The following is a 21,616-nucleotide window of genomic DNA, read 5'->3' as shown; positions in this document are numbered from 1 at the left end:
GAATGTAATGAACAATCTATGTAAAGCGCCACTATATAAATGCACCATTTACCATTTAAATGGGCCATCTGAAAGGTTTTAGCTTTAGTCTAGTTTTAGTTAACTAAATATTATACGATATTAGTTGATAGTTGATTTTGTCAACCAAATTTTTATTTTGGTGGGCCTTGATGGTGTTGAATCATGCGTGTTGCTTTATTTCAGCTTCCAGTCGCTACTGAGCCCAAGAAACGGCGGGCGCCTAAAGGTATTTTCCTTCTGCAAGTAGTTTCTCTTTCTTCTTCTCTATCCCCTTCTTCTTCTTCTTCTTCTTCTTCTTCTTCTTCTTCTTCTTCTTCTTCTTCTTCATTGGCTGCTGCAGTCTATTGGAGAGACCTGTATCGCACTGTTACATTACACCCAGATATACGCGACAAGGCGTGACAAAAAGCCACTCGCAGCAGAAGTCTCTTCCTGGTTTTTAGACAGCTGGAGGATGGAAATTAAGATCCGGCCAGAAAACCAGAAACAATTTGCCCGATTTGGAGCTTCATTTCCATCCTCCAGCTGTCTAAAAACCAGGAAGAAATCATCACCTGATGAAGGCCGTTCACGGCCGAAATGTCGTGTATTTACTAATGGTGTTTTAAATACGATAAAACACTACTGGAGCAAAGCCTGTGTGCGGACTACTTTCTTCACTGTAAAAACCAGGAAGAGACTCCTGCCGATAGCTGACACTCAAGTGACTACTGACCACTCACAGCACATCTTTACCGCCACTTATCAATACAATCCAAAGGAGCTTTATTGGCATGAGAAAACGTGAAAGCTTGGTTTCTTAAGAACAGACGCCGAGAGCCGTCTATGGTCTATAATACAAGATGACAAAATGGCTACGTGACCAAACACATGTAATCTTTCACCATGCAGTTCCAGAGCTTCCCATCCTAGAGAGAAGGAACTGGCTGATCCATCTGCACTATATCCGTAAAGACTACGACACCTGTAAGGTGAGACGTCCCTACGTTTGTCAGTGTTTATTTCGACAGTGATTTTTTATTTAGTTTCAGTCTGTCTTTAGAATACAATTCCATTTAGTTTTAGTGACATTGTATTTGATCGACTAAATATCATAAGAATTTAGTTGGCTAAATCTACGGCTGATTTAATCGACTAAAATGTATTTTGCTGGGCCTTGATAGCGTCGTATGGTTGATTTTATAATTAGCTGTGTGTGTGCTGAAAATGGCAGATCGACAAGCTTGTACATGGGCTATTTTCGTGACACCAATATAAAATGTCTTGTCTTAGTTCTGGATCGTTTCCCCACTAGCCCCTCCCTAATATTTTAGTATTGTTTTTATTTGTTGTTGAAATTGTCAATATATTTAGTGAAAAGTGGTAGTCGACGAAAGATTTTCGTCATAGTTTTATGCGACAAAATTAACACTGTTTCATCATGTGACCTTTCCACATGGTTTTTCCTCCATACATTTATATTCTTATTGCAAACCAATATCACACTTCCTTCCGCATTAGAAGTAACGTTGCAATTTTTTGGTCAAACCAGGCAATCATCAAAGAGCAACTGCAGGAGACCCATGGGATGTGTGAATACCCCATATATGTTCAAGGTACGTCAGCACCGTGTTCTTCTAACTGTGGGCCGTAGCTCTTCATATTTAACATCTTACATCAAAACCACACCTTCAGCATCCAAGCTTTCTAATGCAACATTGGCCCTACAAAATACTGTATGCCCTTTCCAAGCTATAGAGTTCTCAACGGGCCTGAAAATGTATGGCCGAGGCTCGGCTCTGCCCAACTAATTAGCATAATTTTAGGCCCGAATATAATAATGAATTGCATTTTTATTAATTGCATTTTTATAGTGCTTTTCCAAGTGCTCAAAGTGCTTTACAATGGTTCATTCATTCATACATTGGGAGGTGAAGCGGCGAACAGTGGACGCCAGCGTCTTCACTTCCCACATTCACACACCAATGGTGGCAAGCTCACACCAACCAACTCATTGGAGGCAATGTGGGGTTCAGTGTCTTGCCCAAGGACACTTTGAGGAGCCGGGATTCGAACCACCGACCCAGGGATCATTGGACGACCTGTTCTACCTCCTGAGATCATTGGACGACCTGTTCTACCTCCTGAGATCATTGGACGACCTGCTCTATCTCCTGAGATCATTGGACGACCAGCTCTATCTCCTGAGATCATTGGACGACCTGCTCTATCTCCTGAGATCATTGGACGACCTGCTCTATCTCCTGAGATCATTGGACGACCTGCTCTATCTCCTGAGATCATTGGACGACCTGCTCTATCTCCTGAGATCATTGGACAACCTGCTCTATCTCCTGAGCCACAGCCACCCAGCCGTCCCTAATAATACCGCCCCTCCAAGCCCCCTGATGTGCCTCAGTTTTAATGTGTTATTGCTGTAAATCCGCCTTTGTATTTTTTTGCCACAGCGCTGATCCTGCGTCTGGAAGGTCAGATCCAACAGAGCCTGGAGTTGTTCCAGAGTTGTGCTATCCTAAACCCCAACAGTGCTGACAACCTGAAACAAGTGGCCAGATCACTGTGAGTTCCCCACCCACACCCACACACACACACACACACACGCCAGGGAGGAGGGCTTACACGCCCACACGTGGTGAGCAGTGGCCGAACGGTTTGCGGAGCGGTCTTGATATCGGAAGGTCGCAAGTTCGTATCCCCGGACCGGCACGTTAAAATTACCACCGCTGAAGTGCCCTTGGACAAGGCATGTCCCTACCATGAAATGTTCTATGAGCAGGGCCTGGCTGTAAACAAGTTCTTGAGCTTAGTCCAGTTACCCTGGGTAAACATAGTACCTTTCCTTTCCTTACACACAAATGTGTTTTTGGCCCATAAAAGCAAATCTTTTCATGTGGACAAGAAAACGTAAATATCGTGATGTTGTGTGGATGGAGATATTTTCATAAACGAGGCAGTGTAGACATGGATATATAAATCCCCCTGTATGTGTGTGTGTGTGTGTGTGTGTGTGTGTGTGTGTGTGTGTGTGTGTGTGTGTGTGTGTGTGTGTGTGTGTGTGTGTGTGTGTGTGTGTGTGTGTGTGTACGAAGCATAAGATGAGTGGAGTTGCCAATATATATTCAGCCTGCTACGACGTTGCTCGTTTCATGATTGTCGCATAATAAGCTGACTTTATGGTCTGAACTTTCTCCCCCTCAGTTTCCTGCTGGGGAAGCACAAGGCGGCCATCGAGGTCTATCATGAAGCCGCGAGGCTCAACGAGAAGGACTGGGTGAGGAAAGGAAATCAAGTTGTGTACTATTTATCTGAGGAAATCAACAAGCCTGGCATCTTGCATTGCATTCCGGTGTTGTTTAGTCATATTTTAGTCATCTGAAAGGTTTTGGTTTTCATCTAGTTTTAGTCGACTAAATATCATAATATTTTAGTCAACTAAAACAGGTAGTCGACGAACATTTTCCATCATAGTTTTAGTCGATGAAGTTAGCACTGGTGCCTGCCATCCTCTTTATCATCTCTGAGACAATGACAACATTATTCTCCCTAGGCTAGGGGAGGTTCTGCGTCCATCAGACAGGTGGTGCTTTGGCTAAATTACGTTGTATGCTATTAGGAGTAGGACGAAGGCTCTACAAGGATTAAACTTTATTGTGCATAAATGATGAAGCGGCACCCTTTGAAAAAGGCGACAGAGCCTCTACCATTATGTAGCTTATCACAGTTATGTAGCCATAAGCTGTAGTCATAAGTATGAGTCCCTTTTTATATGCAGTCCAAATAAGACAGTGCCTCAGGTTTAATGTGACCCTTTCCTACCACAGGAGATCAGCCACAATCTGGGTGTATGTTACACCTTCCTGAAAGACTTCAGAAATGTGAGTTCCATCGTTATTATATACCCTGTTAAAGGACTGTTGATTTAGTTTTAGTCATAGTATTTTGAATAAAATCTGAATTAGTTTTAGTCATATTTTAGACATCTACGTTTTTTGGTCGACATATGGCCTTGATGGCGTTGTAATGGCTGAGATTACACTTGGTTGCATGCCGTGATTGATTGATTGAAAACTTTATTTCAGACACAATGGGTCCATATACAAACAAAACAACAGGGAAAAACATGACAGTAAATACAAAACAACAACACAGAGATAGCCTATTTATCAGGCTATTTTCACTCCAGGCAGTCCTTGTCAATTCAAAACATATAAACATTGCCTCCAGTGTTTCCAGAAACATGAGGAGAAGACTGTGTCACTCTGGGTGATCCCTGTTAAGGCCATAATTAATACATTCTTTGATTCCCTCAATCTACACATGAATCTAAACATGAAATTCCTCAGTACAGCATGAAAGGTGGGTACATTACTGGTCACAAACATTTCACTTGCACTGGTCCATCTTGGGAGTCTCAGGAATATTCGAAAAGCATCATTATATGCCACCTGAAGTTTTTTCATTTTTGCTTTGCTGTATCGGCACCACAAGTGAGCTGTATAAAGTGGAGTGCAATAGGTTTTAAAAAGTGCTATTTTGACATTGTCTGTACACATATGAAACTTTCGTGCCAGCATGTTGGCTTGACCATAAAGTTTACAGCACTGGCGCTGCACATCATCATCATCACATAGATCTTCTCTGATTATGTGCCCCAAGTATTTAAACTTTGTTACCACCTCTAAAGGTCATTACACACTGGCAAATTGGCGACGCGATATATTCGTGCGAATAATTCTCATAAAAAAAAAAACAATTGAAGTCCATGCAAGCTTCCACATCAGTGGCGAATGTGCGAATGTGCGAATATGCGACCGTTTTCGCTTTTATTTGTTCGCTCTGGTGTCGTATTTTGCAGAGATTCGCAGGCGAACTGCAACATGCAATATTTCGCATTTTCAGATCGCTTATTCGCATCGCGTCGCTAATTCGCCAGTGTGTAATGACCTTAAGACTTCACCTGCCAGATAGAAGGAGGGAAAGGTGAGATTTTGGTCTCCCTTTGATCTACTGATCATAACAACACTCTTTTTAGAGTTGAACTTAATATCATACAAAAAGCCATATTTTGAACAGACCCTAAGTAGCTGCTGTAAGCCAGCACTGTAGGGTGAGAGTACAACCAAATCATCTGCATAAATCATGTGATTAATAAGGTGATCCCCCACCATGCAGCCAGTTTTACACTCTTTTAACTGTTTTGATAAGTCATCCAAATACAAATTAAATAATATTGGCGATAAAATTCCCCCCTGGCGCACGCCATTGGACACTAGGAAGGGTGTGGGTATACTAGTTCCCCACCTAGCCTGCATGGTTTGGTGTGAGTACCAAAACTGCAGGATCCTTATCAGATATAAGGGGACACCTCGCTCTTGTAGCTTTAGAAAAAGTTTACCAAGATGGATACGGTCAAAGGCCTGCGACGCATCCAGGAAACACATAAATACTGTACTGTTGCATCTACTATACTGACTTACAATTTCCTTAAGTGCATAGATACATAGATCAGTGCCATGATTTTTCTTAAAACCGAATTGATTGTCGGTGGATGCTATGTATTCCTTGAGCCTGTCCAGGAGGATGACTTCTAGCACCTTAGACATTATGCTCGCCAGTGCGATTGGCCTATAATTGTCTATGGATGTTAACTTTCCAGTTTTATTTTTGACTACTGGCACTAACAGGACAGATAACATGGAATCAGGCAGTATGCCATGCAACAACAACCCTGAAAAACATATTGCAAGTAGTACTGATACTCGATGACCAGCATGCTTCAGATGTTCTGCTGAAATCTGATCATTGCCACATGCTTTATTAAGAACTAATTTTTCTATAGCATAGTTCACCTCGTCATATGTGACAGTCACCCCATCAGTGTGTGTAACCTCACCAATATTAAAAACATTGCTCTTGATACAATTAAAGATACATTCATAATGTCTTCTCCACAGCTCAGCAATATTTTATGACCCTGTAGTACCATCAATGCTAGAAGGCATTGGAATCTTACTGTTATTTACCACCTTAACTTCCTTCCAGAACTCATACACATTATTTTTCTGTAGCTTTTCAGCCATAGCATTTGCCCTCATGGCCTGTTCATTTCTTTTAATATAGCGTATAGCATATTTAAATCTAGCATTAGCCTGCTTCTTGTGGTCACACTCAGGGCCATGCCTAGGTTTACCAGCTAAGACCCAGCATTTAAGAGCTCTTTTAGCCTCTACATGTAGATCATGGACATGGACATTCCATCCGGGTCTCATGTTATGATGTTTACTCTTTTTTCTTTTAAAAGGATTGCTTCCATTAATTAAACACTTGACGATAGAGTCATACATATTACACAGGGCTCTACAATGGCTTACATCCTTACAGTGAATGTTTCCACATGTAATGGCGTCAACAGGTATAGTAATATTATTTAAGTACCCATCAGTCAGTGACTTGTACTGTTGTAGGTCCTCCTCAGTGAGTTTTTCCCAGTCCAGTTTGACTGCTTGTTCTGGACTATCATTGCTGGCCAGCTCAGGTAGACCCTTAATATATATAGTCATAGTGAGCTTGTAGATCTTGTAGATCTCTATTTGTAGATCTCTATTTATTTATTCTAGATCTCTATTTTCAGAGCCCAACCAACCATAAAATGACTTGTCTTTTAGTTCTAGTGGATCTCTTCTCCACTAGTCCCTCCCTAACATTTTAGTCTAGTTTTCATTTGTTGACGGAATTGTCACGGGAAGATGCAAAGCTACGGTCTACCATTCATTGTCAATGGAAGCCAGCGACATGAAGATGCAAAGATGCATCGGACGTTTGTAGCTTCTGCAAAAGCTACAAAGCTACAAAAATGTTTAGCTGGTTTCAACTTCAGAAATTCAGATACAAAGATACAAAGCTACAAATACGCTGTGTATAGCTTTGCATCTTTTTATCTTTTCCATCTGCCTGTGTGAACGCAGCAGAGCAACAAGCATGACCGTCAGAGGTCATGCTTGACCTCTGAAATAAACAATACAACAACAAACACACAAACAAAAATATAACACATCAAACTAAATCATTTAATCTACAGAGAGGAAGAAATAAGATATTTCTTTAGATGTTTCTTGAATATTGGCAAGGATAATGAGGACTTAAGTGAAGCATCTAGGGAATTCCAATGAGGGACTCTAAATTTGATGAATGATTGATGTTTGGAAGTGCGACAATAGGGTAATTCAAAAATCAAAATCACCTCTTTGTCTTGTGAAGTAGGAGTGAATGTCAGTAGTAACACGGAAAAATATGAAAAGAAGAGGGAATGTCTTGTTTGCATTTTTTTGCATATTTAATAAAGAGCGGCGGAGCAGATGGCTCATACCTATTTGAATGTGAAATCATTCTCAGAAACCTTTTTTGAATGATCAGTAATTTAGTGAGATATGTTGAATAAGTCGCAGCCCAGACAATATTACAGTAATTAATATGAGGGACAATTAAGCTAATAATAAAGTGTTAAATGACATGAAGGAAGAACAAATGGGCAGACCCTTCTCAATATACCAAGCATCTTCATAGACTTCATACATAAATGGTAAATGGTGCATTTATATAGCGCCTTTATCCAAGGCGCTTTACAGAGATTGTGCATTACATTCACCCATTCATACACCGATGGCAGCGGAAACCATGCAAGGCACCAACTAGCACATCGGGAGCAATTAGGGGTTCAGTGTCTTGCTCAAGGACACTTCGACAGTAACTCTGGGGGAGCCCGGGTTCGAACTGGCAACCTTACGGTTACCATCCAGGCACTCTACCCCTGAGCCACAGCCGCCCCTACATACATGATACATACAGTATCAATATGTTGTTTCCAATTTAAATGATCATCTATAATTACAGTTCATGGTTAAATCATTAATATAAATCAAACATGACCTTTGAACTCTCCTCTAGGCTGAAGAGCATCTAAACATGGCCCTGCAGACCAACAAGCATGACCGAACCTTCATGATGCTGGGGAAGATCCACCTGTTAGCCGGGAACACCGACAAGGCTATCGAGGTCTATAAGAGTGCTGTGGAGTAAGTAGACAATTTACAATGTAGACATTTTTAGCAGATGCTCTCAATCTAGAGCATTAATATGATAATTGGTAAATGGTGCATTTATATAGCGCCTTTATCTGAGGCGATTTAGATAGATTGTGCATTACATTCACCCATTCATACACCGCAATTAGGTGATCATAGTCTTGCCCAAGGACACTGCTTCCTCTGCTGCCCCGATTATGATTGGAAATCATTTTCTTTTTATAAAAAGTTATTATTTAAATCAAAAGTTAAGATTTCTAATAGTTTTAAGATAACATAAAAAAGATAAACTATTAATCCTCATGTAAATGCTGGTGTCATCCACTGCAGTGTAAATAAAGGAATGTCAGTCACTATCTATAATAGAGCGTCACTCTAAAGTATTTATTTAAAGACGTTTACGCCGCGGACAAAGCCAACTCTTGTCGTGACAAATCATGACAACAAACACAATCTTTTGGGCCAAACAAAGAATTAGAAAGTAGAAAAAAACGGCAGGTTACAACACTTTTTTGTTGTTTTTCTTCTTTGTAATTATTTGTGTGTTGTCATGATTTGTCACGACTAGGGTTGGGATTCGGAACCGGGTCCATTTCAGACCCGGTTCCGACATTGCGGATCCGGAGCCGGTTCCATCGTTTTTTTATTAACGGTTCCCCAAACGGATCTCATCAGTTGTCATTTAGCTCCGCTGTGTCTGTGCCTGCATGCAAGCAGAGCCTGGGGTGACGTCACCCCACCTACATGAGTGAGTGCGGTCGGGGAGGATACGCCCACTGTTCTGTGCATTCAGCGACCGCTGTGGAGCGAGTGGGACAGTATGTCGCCAAAGTGTGGTTAACAGAGAGGGAAATGACTGAGGCTGAGCAGTGAGCATGCAAAGTGCAATAAATGCGAGAGTTGCTAGCAAAGGTTGTTGCAACTTGTACCACGTGAACATAGAGGAAACATCTCAAAATCAATGCCTACACATCGCGTTTGAGAGCCATGCGGAAAGCCGTGCGGCCCGTGCCTGCTCTCCCCGCAGCTTCACCACAGCCAGCGGGGGACGATCTGATGCAAGGCTGGTTTACTTTCCCCAGGCTAGTAACGTAATGGAAAATAAAAACTACTAACGTGCTTTTAATTTGGCTCTAAATTAATTGCGTGGCTGTTGAGAGCCCAGCGTTTAGGTGCATATACCGCCATAGATTGATTACTTTATAAACAATTTGCAGAAGAAAAGCACAGGAACGTAGCCTACAGTTCAATACAAGGTCTGCTATAATCCAAGAAAGCACTATGGCTTGTTTCCATTAGGGTAAGGGGTCCTTCATATTCATATTAAATTAATTTGAACATTAAAGACAACATTTGTCACTACAACAATATCATTATTGTGTACTGTATATTTAATTTACAGTACAAATTGCAATATACAGTACAAATTGCAACAATGATATTGTTGTGGTGCCTAGCTGCTGCTGGTGGTGGTGGTGAAGTTTAAATAATAGTGCCACCTCATAATTGTAAAGTGCATTTTCAATAATTTAATTAAATAATTTGTGTTTATGTACTTGGTTAGGTTAGTTATAATATAAGCATAATCTATGTCAGAAAAATGGGGAAAAAAATAATATTAGGATCCGTTAAGGGAACCGTTAGGAACCGGAACCGTTAAGAGGGATCCGGGAAGGATCCGGAACCGTTAAAATCCTAACGAATCCCAACCCTAGTCACGACAAGAGTTGGCTTCGTACGACGCTTAAAAGCTCTTTAAATAAATACATTTTGAAATGTATATGGGAAAAAGGCATTGGGATTAATTTCCTGGGCCTGGCATCGTCATGAAAGGGGGCGGGACTGCGACGCTCTATGTGTATATAGACCGATTCCGTAGCTGGTCTCATGGTCGCAGCCTACGTATTTCCTGTAGGCGGACTCGACGTAGCTGCGGGGATAAAACCCTCACCAGGCGCACCTCTTCCACTACAGTGAACGGCAGAGTGACTGATGTTAGTTTGCCTCAAACTTTACTCCTTTACCTGCTTTTTTACTAACACTAACATTACAAAGATGCCCAGAACATCGAGATGAACCTGTGTAGTTTATGGCTGCTCCAACAGTAGTGGCAACATAAAAAATAAAATAAAACGGAATGTCTAATATCCACCGCGGTGGCTGAGACCAGAGCCATTGAGTAATGGTTGAGACGAAGCAGTGAAAGATACATAACAGATACATACCTACAGGAAATACGTAGGCTGCGACCATGAAACCGCTACGGAATCGGTCTATAGCCCAGCTTTTGTGTTTGTGTCTACCAAATTTGAGATGATTTGATTGGCTGAGCACATAATGTGATGTATGATCACACTTCAGACGAGTGTTATTTTTTGAGGAGACCTCCTATGGCCAGCTTTGAGGGTTTGTGTAAACATTGTGAACGAGCTATCACCTCGTTCACTGATTGGTCTAGAAGTTGGGTGGGCGTCCCCTTGGTTTTGCAGGCACAGGGGTTCTTAACTTCTCATCTGAACCAGAGGGAGGCGGGGTCAATGCTTCCCGACCCGACCCTTTGGTGTGGTTTGGGCTTACTCTCACACTTATGCCAGTGTGCCAGTGATCACCCTCCCCTGTACCTGATTGAATTGAATGAAAATTGTATGCAGAATGGGTACATTTCAAACGAAAGCACAAGTCAATAGAAAAACTGTTACTGTGGACGATACCATGATAAAGCATTACACTTGTTTACAACAGGGTCCACCATTTCCAATTCGTCAGAAAATTTAAGGTTGCCTAATACCCTTATGCTCTATTTAGGTTCTCCCCAGAAAATACTGAAGTGCTGACTACTCTGGGTCTGCTGTATTTACAGGTCAGTTAATTATCAATTGTTTTGTCACATATAGTGAAAAGATTGGGAGTGAAAAGGGATGAGTGAAACATAGTACTGTTGTAGTTGTACAAACATTAGTGATGCTTCTGAAAAGATGCTGCCATGTAGACATAAGCATCTGAACGTGAATTAACCATTTCTACTTATGTCTGTTTCTCTCAGCTTGGGAAATACCAGAAAGCCTTTGAGCACCTTGGGAACGCTCTCACCTACGATCCAAACAACTACACGGTTAGTGGGGGTTCTTGAACAACCAATATGCTGCCAGCCTGCCACTATGCTTGTGGGGAATGCAGTGTAAATTTAACAATGGAAATGGTGTGATTCCAATGTTGATCTGGGAATTCATGTGGCCTGAGTCTGTGACTCACTCTGTGACCTGCCTGTTAGTCATCTAGGATAGTGGTTCCCAAACTTTTTAGTTCAAGACCCAAAAAAGAGATTAGACGTTTGCCTGGGACCCAAACTAGTGAAAATAGCAGATCTACAAGCTCACAACGCATCACTTCGTTGTGAGCTAGTAGATCGGCTGTTTTTACTACTTCTTAAAGATTTGTTTTTAAATGTATGGAATTTCTTAGACTTTTCTTTTATTTCTTCATAAAATTACTGAATTTGTGTTTAAATTCAGGAAAGGAAATGTAGGGAATTCAGGAAATGTACTCTAAAGATGCCAATACTTTTGACACTTTCTACATTGCAGAATTGATACTTTTACATAGTAGTAATTAGTAAGTAACTTTTTCACCACTGTTCTATTTCCTCCCAGGCCATTCTGGCTGCAGGCAGCATGATGCAGACCCATGGAGACTTTGCCGTCTCTATAACATTATACTTACTTATATTTATTTTGCTTCTATCCTTTTAGAGACCAGGGGCTGTATTTTGCGTGTCTTAAGTACCAGGTCTTATTCCCTAACTTGAGTAAACTAAAGACCTGGAGGCGTGATCAATGCCATTTGGCTATTCTGAGTGGCCAAAGAGCATTGATCACGCCTCCAGGTCTTTAGTTTACTCAAGTTAGGGAATAAGACCTGGTACTTAAGACACGCAAAATACAGCCCCAAGTGTTTGACTGTACTCTGTTGCTGTTTGCATTTCTGTCTAATAAACTATTCAATTAATCAATCAGGCCATCCTGGCTGCAGGCAGCATGATGCAGACCCATGACGTTATATTTCCTCCTAGGCCATCCTGGCTGCAGGCAGCATGATGCAGACCCATGGAGACTTCGACGTGGCCATGAACAAGTACCGTGTGGCAGCCGTGGCCGTGCCAGAGAGCCCTCCTCTCTGGAACAACATCGGAATGTGCTTCTTTGGCAAGAAGAAATATGTCGCCGTGAGTAATGGAGTTCACTTCATTCATCTAGGACAGTGGTCTTCAACCCTTTTCAGGCCGTGACCCCCCAAAATAGTCATATTTGAACTGGGGACCTCCCCCCACACTAACAGGCACTTGGAATGTAGGAGTTGAACTTGAGGCATTATGTTTCGTTTGACCACAGATAAATATTGTGAAAATAGCTGATCTACAAGATCACAACACTATTTTCACAATGGTTGCCTTGTTCTTTTATTATTTGACAATTTGTCCAATGTGTGACCAGTTTTTATAGTATAGCCCAGTTAGGGCCCAACTTCGATACACATATGTGTCTCCTCATGCCGAACAATGTTCTGACTTTTGACTTAAGATCACCCACAAATTGGAATTATATGAAAAACTGTTCAAATCTATCTCCTCCCGGGATCTTTGATCAAAATGGACATTTTTACGTGCAGTGAACTTTGAAGCTATATGGACAAAAAATGGGGAGTACATTTGTTTTTAAAGGAATAAATGAAGGTTTTATGAGCCAATGAAAATTGCAGTTTTATGAAAATTCTTCTTCTGCCCCATAATACATACTGTACACCCTCTATCATACTTTACAGTATGATAGAGGGTCATGCCAAATATCACTGAAATCAGTGTTACTCCAATTGGCCAAATTGCAATCATTTAAAAATGAAACCTTTGAACAGACATAACTCATGCCTCGTTTGGCCAAAAGCCATGGCACTTGTTTTCATATGTGCCTTGACTCATGGGGAACACATCTGTCACTTTGACCAGTAAGCTCCGTCCTCAGCTTTTTTTTTTTTGCCGTTTGAAAAACGCTTAAACCTGATTTTCTGCTGGAGCAATTTGTGTGACATGTTCTACAAAAAATCACACACGTGTGAACTGAGTGGTGCAATTCCCCCCCCCCCCCCTCTCTCTCTCTCTCTCTCTCTCTCTCTCACTCTCTCTCATTAGAGTCACTACCCCTCTCACTGTTTCTGGCGCCCCCTACTGCTATTATTAAGTCACATACTCATGCTCACACAGACACACAAACAGGTACGAGGACATTGCAAGCTGGTTGTAGGAGTGGTTGCACCACTCAAAAATCGTAGACCATTATCTGAAATCCCAATTGAAGAGAAGTTTGTACGTGAAGCATTTTACAAAACATATAGCAGCGATAACAGGCATAACTCATGCCTCGTCTGTCTGTCTGTCTTTCTGTATGTATGTTTGGGGTAAGAACTGCTGCAATACCGCTGGGTGACCTAAAGTGGCACTGTTGAGCAGCCTAAAAGGGCTTATTGATTGGTCCCCACTTATCACTGCTTGCAGCTATATTATTTTCTTTCTTTTTGATGTTTTAAAAAGGTCTTATAAGTCATTAAATTGTCACTTCAATGTTACCTGGGGACCTCTCAAAATCATGCGAGCTTGTAGATCGGCTATTTTCAGCATGCAACCAAGTGTAAAATCAGGCATTACGACGCCATCAAGGCACCGCCAAAATACGACAAAATCAACTGTAGATCTGGACTAAAATCTTATGATATTTAGTTGACTTAAACTGCGACTGGAACTAAATTAAAAAGGTGCTGTCAAAATCAACAGTGTTGACCTCACTGACAGACACCTCTCCTCCTCTCCCGTCCCGTCCCCTCGCAGGCCATCAGCTGCCTGAAGAGGGCGCACTACCTGTCTCCATTCGACTGGAAGATCCTGTTCAACCTGGGCCTGGTGCATCTGACCATGCAGCAGTACGCCTCCGCCTTCCACTTCCTCAATGCAGCCGTCAACCTCAACCCACGCATGGGAGAGATCTACATGCTGCTAGCAGGTAGGTACCGACCCATGCTGCTGACAGGCAGCGTTACAATTTGTATTTCTGCTTGCCTTTTAGGCTTCATAATCACAAATTGCACAGACACAGACACAAACATGACAAATAACTTAAATATACAAAGAAATCACTGACACATTTAATATTTTATATTTTTTATATATTTTTCTTTCCAAACAACCACACAAAGAGTTAAACACACCTCAGATTTTGGCTTCTGTTTAATGTAATTCCTGTCACTGACTTTCACCACCAGTTGCCTTGACCAATCTGGACGACGTAGAGAACGCCACCCGATCCTATGAACAAGCAGTGGCTCTGGACCAGTGAGTCTCTTCCATTTGACCTTTTAAAACATCTTTCATCTTAGGTCACTTTCACACCTGCCGTTAACGTGTATATTTATTGGTGGTTCAAGTTGTAATGGAATAGAACTTGACCACATTAAAACCTAGATATAATGGACTGAAGACCCAGACAGTTAGGCTACTACCTCCGATAGTCTGTATTTGCTAATATGTTGAGAAAGTAACTATAACTACGGTATAATTATGTCAAATGCACATTACAATTTAATGCCACTCATTTTGAGTACCGTTTCATCTTCCTCAATGTTTGAAAGGCCACAGCTAATTTGTGAGAGAGAGAGAGAGAGAGAGAGAGAGAGAGAGAGAGAGAGAGAGAGAGAGAGAGAGAGAGAGAGAGAGAGAGAGAGAGAGAGAGAGAGAGAGAGAGAGAGAGAGAGAGAGAGAGAGAGAGAGAGAGAGAGAGAGAGAGAGAGAGAGAGAGAGAGAGAGAGAGAGAGAGAGAGAGGAGTTTGCATGTTCTCCCCGTGTCCCCTAGAAGGTAGGTACTAGGTACCCTCACAAAAAACCTGCAGTAATCTTGGTCTCTACTGCCTCCCCATGCATGGTCAACCGGGGCATCTTGCAGGTCCAATCCACTGGTCAACCTGAACTTTGCCATCCTGCTCTACAACCACGGGGACAAGAAGAGAGCGCTGGAACAGTACCAGGAGATGGAGCGCAAAGTCAACCTCCTCCGAGACTCTAGTAGCAATGTGGAGTTTGATCCTGAGGTATAAGACTATAGTAGCAATGTGGAGTTTGATCCTGAGGTATAAGACTATAGTAGCAATGTGGAGTTTGATCCTGAGGTATAAGACTATAGTAGCAATGTGGAGTTTGATCCTGAGGTATAAGACTATAGTAGCAATGTGGAGTTTGATCCTGAGGTATAAGACTCTAGTAGCAATGTGGAGTTTGATCCTGAGGTATAAGACTATAGTAGCAACGTGGAGTTTGATCCTGAGGTATAAGACTATAGTAGCAATGTGGAGTTTGATCCTGAGGTATAAGACTCTAGTAGCAATGTGGAGTTTGATCCTGAGGTATAAGACTCTAGTAGCAATGTGGAGTTTGATCCTGAGGTATAAGACTATAGTAGCAATGTGGAGTTTGATTCTGAGGTATAAGACTCTAGTAGCAATGTGGAGTTTGATCCTGAGGTATAAGACTATAGTAGCAATGTGGAGTTTGATCCTGAGGTATAATACTATAGTAGCAATGTGGAGTTTGATCCTGAGGTATAAGACTCTAGTAGCAATGTGGAGTTTGATCCTGAGGTATAAGACTATAGTAGCAATGTGGAGTTTGATTCTGAGGTATAAGACTCTAATAGCAATGTGGAGTATGATCCTGAGGTATAAGACTATAGTAGAAATGTCGAGTTTGATCCTGAAGTACTGACCCAAACTAGTGCAAATAGCAAATCTACAAGAATTTTGAAAAACGTTTTTTTTAATGTTAAAAAATGAAAAACAAAATGTAGGAAACAGAACATAAAAAGGATCAAATGGGTCACAGCCCACTGCTTGGTATAGATGCATTTCCAGACAACGTCACGCTGATAAGAACACCAAAAGAGACCGACCGCTCATTAGATGCAATGTAAAAGTGGTCACAGCATTCACGTGTAAAAATGCATCCCATCAAACTTCCTGATGCCGTTTTCCTCCCAGTGTGGAGGAAGGAGTTTTAGGGTGGATGTTTACTGTGATCTTGAAATATTATATACTGTATATCTTATATTATATTAGTTTATGTTGCATGTAAACAACTATAGAGATTCTCAAAGCAGTTGTCACTTGTCTCCCAACCCCCACCTCCAGTCGCCGTGGGAGCACTCCCTACCATCACTGTTGACAGTCCTTTACCTCCATTGTTTCATCCAGCCTTTGTAGAAGTCCGTTCTTAATCTCGGCCGTTTTTCCACGTCCAGCTGATGGACATGGCTCAGAAGATGGGCGCCGCCCTGCAGGTGTCAGAGAGTCTGGTGTGGAACAAACCAGCCAAGGATTCCAAGTCCAAACCACACTCGGCAGCCGTCCCCAAAACCCCTGGCGCTCCCCTGGGGACCAACCAGGCCCTGGGACAGGCCATGTCGTCTGCTGCCAGCTACAGCAAAAGCATCCACCTGCCAAAAGGTACAGGCATGGGCTTCTAGGACACTGTTGATTTTGACAACCAATTTTGAATTAGTTTCAGTCATAGTCTTTTGAATGAGATTTTCACATTTGAGTCATCTGAAATGTTTTAGTTGTCTCCACCAGGCCGAAGGCATGGGGGGAGAGTATGTTTTGCACTCCGTCCGTCCGTCCGTGTGTCCGTCCGTCCGTGTGTGTGTCCGTGAGCAGCTAATCTCCGGCACCGCTAACCCGGTCGATGCCACATTTTGCACACACACTCCCTGGATGCCAACGATGAACCTCTGCCCCAAAATTTCCAGAACGGCCTATTATAGCGCCACCAGGAGGCCGCTTTGTGCAAAACAAGTTTTTGCACAGTACACCTACAGATTTTGTCCAAACATCGTGCAAATTGGTACACAGTCTCTCTAGAGCCATTCAACGAAACGGGTCTTTCAGATTTCTCAGACTCCATCCTGATTGGTTAAGATTGGCTTCCAAAGTTCACAGGAGTGCTCAGTTTCAAACAAAATGCTGCAAATCATGAACACATCGCGTGATTTCCGTGAAATTGTGCACGCACATTCCCACTAGTTTACTTTTGTTGCCCTTTTATCCAACCACCAGATGAAGGCAAGCTGCAATGTCCTACATTCCTATCCTGGTGGAGACCTGTGCCCAGAAGGGCACTTTTTCTAGTTTTAATCTAGTTTTAGTCGACTTAATCTATTTAAAACACAACACTTTTTTAAAACCTCCTACTTATTGGACAGTATTAAATGACCCCATATTATTAGGATGTTGATATTCATTTTGTATTCATCATTAGGGCCCCAGATCTCACCTTAGAAAGCATGGCTTTGCCCAGTTCTTTGACTGGGAAGTCATATTTTGACAGCAGAAACTGCCTGTCATAATTTGCACCCCTCATATCTAATTATTGGCCTTAATTCGCCTATTCGCGGCCGCCTCCCCCGCCACATAATGTAGGCTCAGGGATACATTGCTCTTGCATGAACTGAAGCCTGTCACTGAATGATGATGCAAGAGGTGCACGTCAGTGTAGGCCTATTGTTGTTGGCGGCCTTTTGCCGTGTGTGATTTATTAATAAATGGAGTGACCTGTAGCGCTCCAAAGAGAGAACTTCAGCTGTCATCTAATCCTCCCACATTAATGCCCTTCCCTGCGCCTCGGAACGCTACAATAGTGATGTGGCCAAAACAAGTGTACACATACAGTTCCAAGTTAGTCATGTCTTGAGGTGCAAGAGCAGCAACAAGTGCAGTGGACAAAGAGACGCTTAGTTTACCACGGAAGCATCCTCCTGAGTCCTAACAAAGCCAACTGTCTGTCGTAGTTTCCTCCCTTTCCTCCATGCATATTTCATTCATTCATCACAATTTTCGTCGCTAAAAAGACTCGACTTGTTTCGCTGTTTGTTGTGGTTTTGGTGGTGACGCGTTCCCTTAGGCTTCGTACACACATAAAGAACAACTGTGCTGTGCTCTGCCTGTGTTTCATGGCCGCCCCAATGCTTTTCCAATGGAAGTCACGTGGTTTGACCAAACACTTGTGTTTGATTGCCCCCCCCCCCCCCCATCACACACAACTGTTTGGTCAAACCATGTGACTTCCATTGGAAAAGCATTGAGGCGGCCATGAAACACGGACAGCACAGAGCATGTTCGTCTGATCTGTGTACGAAGCCTTAACACTGACACATACACACACACACACCGCACCGCCCCCTGGCCCTGGTTTCTGAAGCTGTTCTCCCACACACAACTCATACACGATGTCGGGTGTCAGAGATATTCATGCATGATATTCATTTTGTATTCATCCTTAGGGCCCCAAATCACATTTGAAACACAAAGTGGTTTTTAGTCATATTTTCACAGCACAAACTGCCTGTCCTATCTAAAGATTGGACAGTATTAGGATGTTGATATTAATTTTGTATTCATCCTTAGGGCCCCAAATCACACCTTAGAAAGCATGAGTGTCTATTTCAAACACAAAGTGTTTTTTGACTGGGGAGTCATATTTTGACAGCAGAAACTGCCTGTCATAATTTGCACACCCTCCCTATCTAATTATTGATTTGAGTCGACTAAATCTAAAGTTGTTTTGTCTACTAAAATGTATTTTGGTGGGTTTTGATGACATCATATTCATAATGCCTGCTTTTACACTTGAAAATCGCAGATCTACAAGCTCTCAAAACGCCACAAGTTTGTAGATCTGCTATTTTCATAGCCCAACATCCGAGCGCAACCAAACATTTAATGACTTGTCTTTTAGTTCTACTGCATCTCTTCTCCACTAGTCCCTCCCTAACATTAAACTACTTTTTCATAGTTTTTATTTCGTTTTGTCAGTGAAAAAAAGGTAATCGATTACTTTTTTGTCATAGTTTTAGTCTACAAAATTAACACTGATTCTATAACATCTGTATCTGTTAGCTTATATTGCTGTTTGAACTGATCAACACAATATCATTTCTCTAACAAAGACCTGAATGTACCTTTATGTGGGTGTCTATCATCATATAAAATGTCCCAACCCTAATGTTTCTGTCTTACAGGAAGCCCATCTTCACCCCTGGAGTCAGAGTCTGATGTAGACGGCGCTCTAAGCCCACCCAGTGAGCCCCCCTTCTCCCCTGAACCCAAGGAGTCGGACACAGCCAAACCCAAAGCCTCCAGGAGTAAGTCTAAGAAGGACGAAGTCAATTAGTTGGGAACCTATCGGTGTGACAGCTTTTACCAATGTATCACTCTCTCTTTTTCACGCCATTGAATGGATTTTCTATCTCAGTGGTTTTCAACCCTTTTCATATTCAAGGGCCATTATTTATTGAGCTTTTGATACACAGAGTCAGACCACCATTTGATGAGATCTAGCCTCTCAGAACCAAATATGTTGTTATTTTGTGCACAGTTTATGCTGTATTGATGTGGTACCATAGGAGAGTTAGTTGATCAAAATAAATGTTCTTCTACGTTCTCTAATTGTGTATATTTAGTGAAAATTAAGTAATGCAGATGAACAATAATTGAACTCTTGAGAGCGTAAAATGGGGGATCATGAATGTGTCATTGATTATCAAGGACAGTTTGAAAAGCTGAAAAGATCTTCTTGCATTATAGAATATGAATATAGATAGATGTTTATTACGCTTTGAACCAAAGCTGTGTTGTTGCTGCACTTCAATGACATTCCCCCATAATAATATGATAATAATATTATGATAATATGACAATCACTGATGACCTCTAAGCACAGGGATGTTTTTTAAGTTGTTTATTAGAGGCAACCTTACAAATGTGTTTGTATAATGGTGCTCTTTTTTAGTTTATTGTTCATTGTAAATAAATAATGTAAATAGTGTTTTTGTGCTCTTATACTGTATGTAGATAAATGTTACGAGGTATGATTAAATAGAGATATATCACACTTCAGCTAAAAGTTTGACTGATAAAGTTGTTCATTATAATGTTTACTACATTAAAGTGTATTCAAGTATCGAATACACTTTTTAACAGAAACTGAAATATCCAAGCTTAAAAGGCTAAAATAATAATAATCTAAGTTATACTTATGCTAATTATTTCAATCCAACTGACATCTTGTGGCATGGTAGTACAACTCGAGTCAAAATTAAGGCCTTGTAAAACATTTGAGTACTTTCTTTTTCTCCGCTTTTTTCCACCATTGGTTGTCTGTCTGTGTCCCTTTTGTGCCCATATAAGGAGCTCTCTATGTCATGATTTTGCCCTCAGATTATGCACACAGCCATAGGCCTGGCTGTGTAAGTCCTTGTGCACTGGTAAACGTCTGTGGAGAATGTCTGAAGAGTGCAAACTGACTGTGTAAAGTGGACTGACTCTCAATGTGGAATAAGGCTGTGGTTGCCATGGCAATCAATTGGCTCAGGCAGAGCTTGGAAATTGGTGTGGGGACTTATGGTCATTAGGTCCACTGGCAGAGCCTGACCAGAGCCTATTGTGGCGGTACTGGACAACCGTGTATCTGACCGACTCAAGGCCGGGTATTGCACTCTGTGTGGTGGTGTGGAACGTGTGTGTCAAATTTGAAGTCGAGGCGACCAGTTCTCGAGTTACGTGGATTACAGAATGCGTACATACACAAGTACAGAAACGTGGTGCATATTTTGTAAGATAATATAAAGTACAATATCTGAGATGTAGTGGAGTAGAACTATGTTCTTACTCTCCTATGGTCATGAATTGTGTGTCATGACCGAAAGAAAATGGTCGTGGATAGGATACAAGCGGACAAAATGAGTTTTCTCAGATTGCTGGCATCTCCCTTAGAGATAGGGTGAGAAGTTCAGTCACGTGGAAGAGACTCAGAGTAGAGCCGCTGCTTCTTCTCTTGGAAAGGAGCCAGCCTACTAGCCTAGGTGGTTCAGGCATCTACTAATGGATGCCTCCCGTCCCGTGCGTCTCCCTAAGGAGACTCGTTGCACGTCCCACTGGGAGGAGATACCCGGGCAGGCCAAGGAACAGATGAGAGGATTTACATCTCCACACTTGTTGTGAGAGCCATTTCAGTAGTAAACATACGTGTTTGGTCTGATTATCTGTGACACACAATTGCACTTATTGTGCTATTTTATGTGATACATCACTGGTGGTTAATCAGCAATCAGCTCAAACTGTTCCTGCCATGAGTGGATGACCTGTATATTTCTTTATAACAGTATGCTTTAGTCAGTGATTGATTGATTGATTGATTGATTGATTGATTGATTGATTGTACATGGTTTCTTGTACACGCGCATGCATGCATGCAGACAGTCTGTGTTTGTTTCTTTGTTATTTTAAGTTAAAAACCACACCTATACTTATTTTGTTTTGATTATGTTGGATGTGTTTGGTTAACACAGTCACATTCCACTGCTGTACTTACTGGTATGAGCATGTGACAAATAAAACCTTCATGTCAAACTTGAAACAACCTTTCAAAA

At 41.7% G+C, this 21,616-nt stretch overlaps 1 protein-coding gene across 2 annotated transcripts; it reads left to right on the top strand.

Annotated features, from left to right (window-relative positions):
* Positions 1-210: 210 nt before the first annotated feature.
* bbs4 (Bardet-Biedl syndrome 4) lies at positions 211-20,045 on the top strand. Of its 2 annotated transcripts, none has more exons than XM_083760188.1 (15): positions 211-247; positions 913-987; positions 1,553-1,616; positions 2,469-2,580; positions 3,220-3,292; positions 3,843-3,896; positions 7,966-8,093; positions 10,908-10,962; positions 11,146-11,214; positions 12,172-12,324; positions 13,978-14,149; positions 14,409-14,478; positions 15,086-15,230; positions 16,433-16,637; positions 19,208-20,045. In XM_083760188.1, exons 3-15 carry the CDS (start codon positions 1,589-1,591, stop codon positions 19,357-19,359), a joined length of 1,416 nt encoding a protein of 471 aa, XP_083616314.1. In that variant the 5' UTR covers positions 211-247; positions 913-987; positions 1,553-1,588; the 3' UTR covers positions 19,360-20,045. The 2 variants fall into 2 exon arrangements, with proteins under 2 accessions (XP_083616314.1, XP_083616313.1); XM_083760187.1 differs by having other exon boundaries at positions 224-247; positions 913-992.
* The last annotated feature ends 1,571 nt before the right edge of the window (positions 20,046-21,616 follow it).

The sequence above is a fragment of the Protomyctophum parallelum genome (genome assembly GCF_964188405.1).
Source record: "Protomyctophum parallelum genome assembly, chromosome: 2".
Taxonomy (NCBI): Eukaryota; Metazoa; Chordata; class Actinopteri; order Myctophiformes; family Myctophidae; genus Protomyctophum; species Protomyctophum parallelum.
The sequence above is the reverse complement of the archived record's forward strand: the minus strand, read 5'-3'. Positions and strand labels throughout refer to the sequence as shown.